This window comes from Lolium perenne, chromosome 1 (genome assembly GCF_019359855.2).
Source record: "Lolium perenne isolate Kyuss_39 chromosome 1, Kyuss_2.0, whole genome shotgun sequence".
In the NCBI taxonomy this organism is placed as follows: Eukaryota; Viridiplantae; Streptophyta; class Magnoliopsida; order Poales; family Poaceae; genus Lolium; species Lolium perenne.
Genome location: NC_067244.2, coordinates 228,516,982 through 228,519,838, shown reverse-complemented (window position 1 = coordinate 228,519,838; position 2,857 = coordinate 228,516,982). Strand labels below are relative to the sequence as shown.

General features: G+C 48.0%; 1 protein-coding gene across 2 annotated transcripts; it reads left to right on the top strand.

The window, feature by feature from the left end:
- Window positions 1-536: 536 nt before the first annotated feature.
- On the top strand, window positions 537-2,100 carry LOC127326962 (anaerobic nitrite reductase NSHB5). Of its 2 annotated transcripts, none has more exons than XM_051353754.1 (2): window positions 537-752; window positions 1,540-2,100. In XM_051353754.1, the coding sequence occupies exons 1-2, from the start codon at window positions 571-573 to the stop codon at window positions 1,919-1,921; spliced, it is 564 nt and encodes a 187-aa protein (XP_051209714.1). In that variant the 5' UTR covers window positions 537-570; the 3' UTR covers window positions 1,922-2,100. The 2 variants fall into 2 exon arrangements, with proteins under 2 accessions (XP_051209714.1, XP_051209719.1); XM_051353759.2 differs by lacking the exon at window positions 537-752 and adding an exon at window positions 950-1,439.
- The last annotated feature ends 757 nt before the right edge of the window (window positions 2,101-2,857 follow it).

Here is a 2,857-nt window from a genome sequence, read left to right as displayed (position 1 = left end):
TATCCATATAAGGGTTCATACAAAAAAAAAAAAGGGGCATATATGATCTGCAAGAAAATCAGTAAACGAGGATACCGTACAACTTTAACACTTGTGGAAATCAACTACTAAATGAGATAGGTACAATTACTTGATTATCTTGTCCTAAACGTTTTATATTTTTTTGATATAAAATACTTTAGTGCTTTCCTCGCAATTATTTTATTTCAGTGTTTCTAGAAGTATTGTCAGAGTTGTTTTCTTATCGTTCGGAAAACATTTTTTCTCTAAAAGAAAAGAGAGAAGCTGGTAGCCGGGGTAGCCCACCACAAATCCGGGCTAGCGGACAACATGCGGCGTCCACACTCCACACTCCCGTTCGTCTGCACCTGAAGTTTTTTATTTCTCTGCCGCTCCTGCTAACGGCCTCAATCAAGCCCGTCATCTCCTTGACCCCTGTAAGTGACCGTGAGCCGTTCACTGATCAACGTCGCGCCATCCCACTCCTTCCTTGGCTGCTTGCGACCTGGGAAGCTACTGATATCATATCATCGAACCCCCGGACAGGCATCTTTTGGATAGACGACAGACATGAGCAGCGGCAACGTGGAGGAGCAACAGTCTGCGGCCATGGAAGCCCCGATGGAGAAGCCATCGGAGGATCCGGTGGTGGTGAACACCAGCTTCAGCGAGGAGCAGGAGGCGCTGGTGCTGAGCGCGTGGGACGCCATGAAGGCAGACTCCGCCGCCATCGCGCTTAAGTTTTTCCTCAGGTACAGAGTTCAGTACGAATATATTCATATGTGTTAATCCGCAAAAAATATGAATTGACGCGATGATACATGCTGCGTGCCGTTAGATGCATATAATCCACTTCGAATCTTTGATTGCTTGGCCATGTCAGTTACAATGCTTGTTAAGAGATAACCCGTGTGCAAGCATGTACTACTATTTGTAATACCTTCTGTTTGCAGAAAGATGTTTTTTGTTTAAGTAGGCCATGTAGAATCTCCCAAAAGAGTAGTAGAATTTCTCAACAATAATAAAATACTAGTATGCGTACAGTTGAAGAAAAACGAATTTGTTTCCTTTTCGGGATGCGGGCAACATGTGGACGATCAGCCAGAAGTCTTCAGCGAATTATCACGATAGCTTTAGTTTTGTCAGCCCACAGAAGTCTCTGCCCCGCTCATGCGTCCAAGGGGCGTCTAATGAATAGCATGATGAGCTCATCTCCTCGAGCCAACAGAGAGCCACCCTTGCATTGCCTATATAAACGATCACAGCTCATACAGTCGTACTCCTACACGATCACACGCACCAAGAACACAATAAACTAGGAAGATCAGCACATAGAATCAATCGATGGGGTTTAGTGAGGCACAGGAGGAGCTAGTCCTACGCTCATGGAAGGCCATGAAGCCGGACTCTGAATCCATCGCTCTCAAGTTCTTCCTCAGGTGTCCATTTACTTGCATTGCTCATGCATCGTGTGTCTGCATCTGGCCATCACTCGACTAACGCACGCCGTGCATTGTGTTGTGTGACATGACATGACAGGATCTTCGAGATCGCGCCGGCGGCGAAGCCGATGTTTCCGTTCCTGCGAGACGCCGGCGATGACGCGCCGCTGGAGAGCCACCCGAAGCTCAAGGCCCACGCCGTGACCGTCTTCGTCATGGCCTGCGAGTCGGCCACGCAGCTGCGGAAGACCGGCGACGTGAAGGTGAGGGAGGCCACGCTGAGGCGGCTCGGCGCCACCCACGTGAAGGCTGGTGTCGCCGATGCGCACTTCGAGGTGGTGAAGACGGCGCTGCTTGACACCATCGAGGGCGCGGTCCCGGACATCTGGACACCCGAGATGAAGGGCGCGTGGGAGGAGGCTTACGACCAGCTCGCCGCCGCCATCAAGGAGGAGATGAAGCTCGCTGCCTCAGCTTGATGCGCCATGCGTGCCTGCAAGGGGTACTCTGCCTCCACGACCGATGTGTGTGTACTGGTAGTCTGAAATACTGGATTGTCCATGGATTGTGGGCTGTTAGGCTAATTTGTCAGCCGTTGTTGTCGTTGATGAATACTGAAAAAGACTTCTGCAAAATTATGTTAAATTGTCATGAATCATATATCAGCTATTTTTTTTAAAAATGAATTCACTAATATATTAATAATCATTGACAGAAGTACAAAGAACTCTTCAAGTAACACAAGTTACAAATAGGTCTTTTGACCACCTAGCGAAGGTTACAAACACCATTTGATTCTTGCACTGTCTTGTGGATCAACTTGCAAAAAAAGGTAAATCCATAAATGTGAGGTGCAAAATTAGAAGGAAAATGCTTTATCTCAATCAGCGGTAGGGTCAGCCGGTTACAACATTGAAAGGACACGGATGTCGCCTAGAGGGGGGGGGGGGGGGGGGGGGGGTTGAATAGGCGATTTAAAACTTTTACGAGATGGGCTTAACAAATGCGGAATAAAACTAGCGTTTACTTTGTCAAGCCCAAAGCCTATATACTATTGTTCACCTATGTGCACCAACAACTTATTCTAAGCAATGGTTCACCTATGTGCACCAACAACTTATGCTAAGCAATACAAGCAAGTATGTGATAGCAAGATATATATAACTTCAAGCACGATGGCTATCACAAGGTAAAGTGCATAAGTAAAGAGCTCGGGTATAGAGATAACCGAGGCACGCGGGAGACGATGATTTATCCCGGAGTTCACACTCTTGCGAGTGCTAATCTCCGGTGGAGAGGTGCGGTTGCTTAGTGCTCCCGAACGCCACAAGAGGCTCACCTTGAGGTGTGGTTGCTCGATGCACACCACCGCCACAAAGGCCTCACCCCAAGATGCGGTACTCACACCACACACC

Bases quoted from the DNA above. Each gene is read 5' to 3' on its own strand.
- LOC127326962 (XM_051353754.1), top strand. From the start codon at position 571: ATGAGCAGCGGCAACGTGGAGGAGCAACAGTCTGCGGCCATGGAAGCC. The intron at 753-1,539 runs GTACAGAGTTCA...ATGACATGACAG, and splicing joins GCGCTTAAGTTTTTCCTCAG to GATCTTCGAGATCGCGCCGG.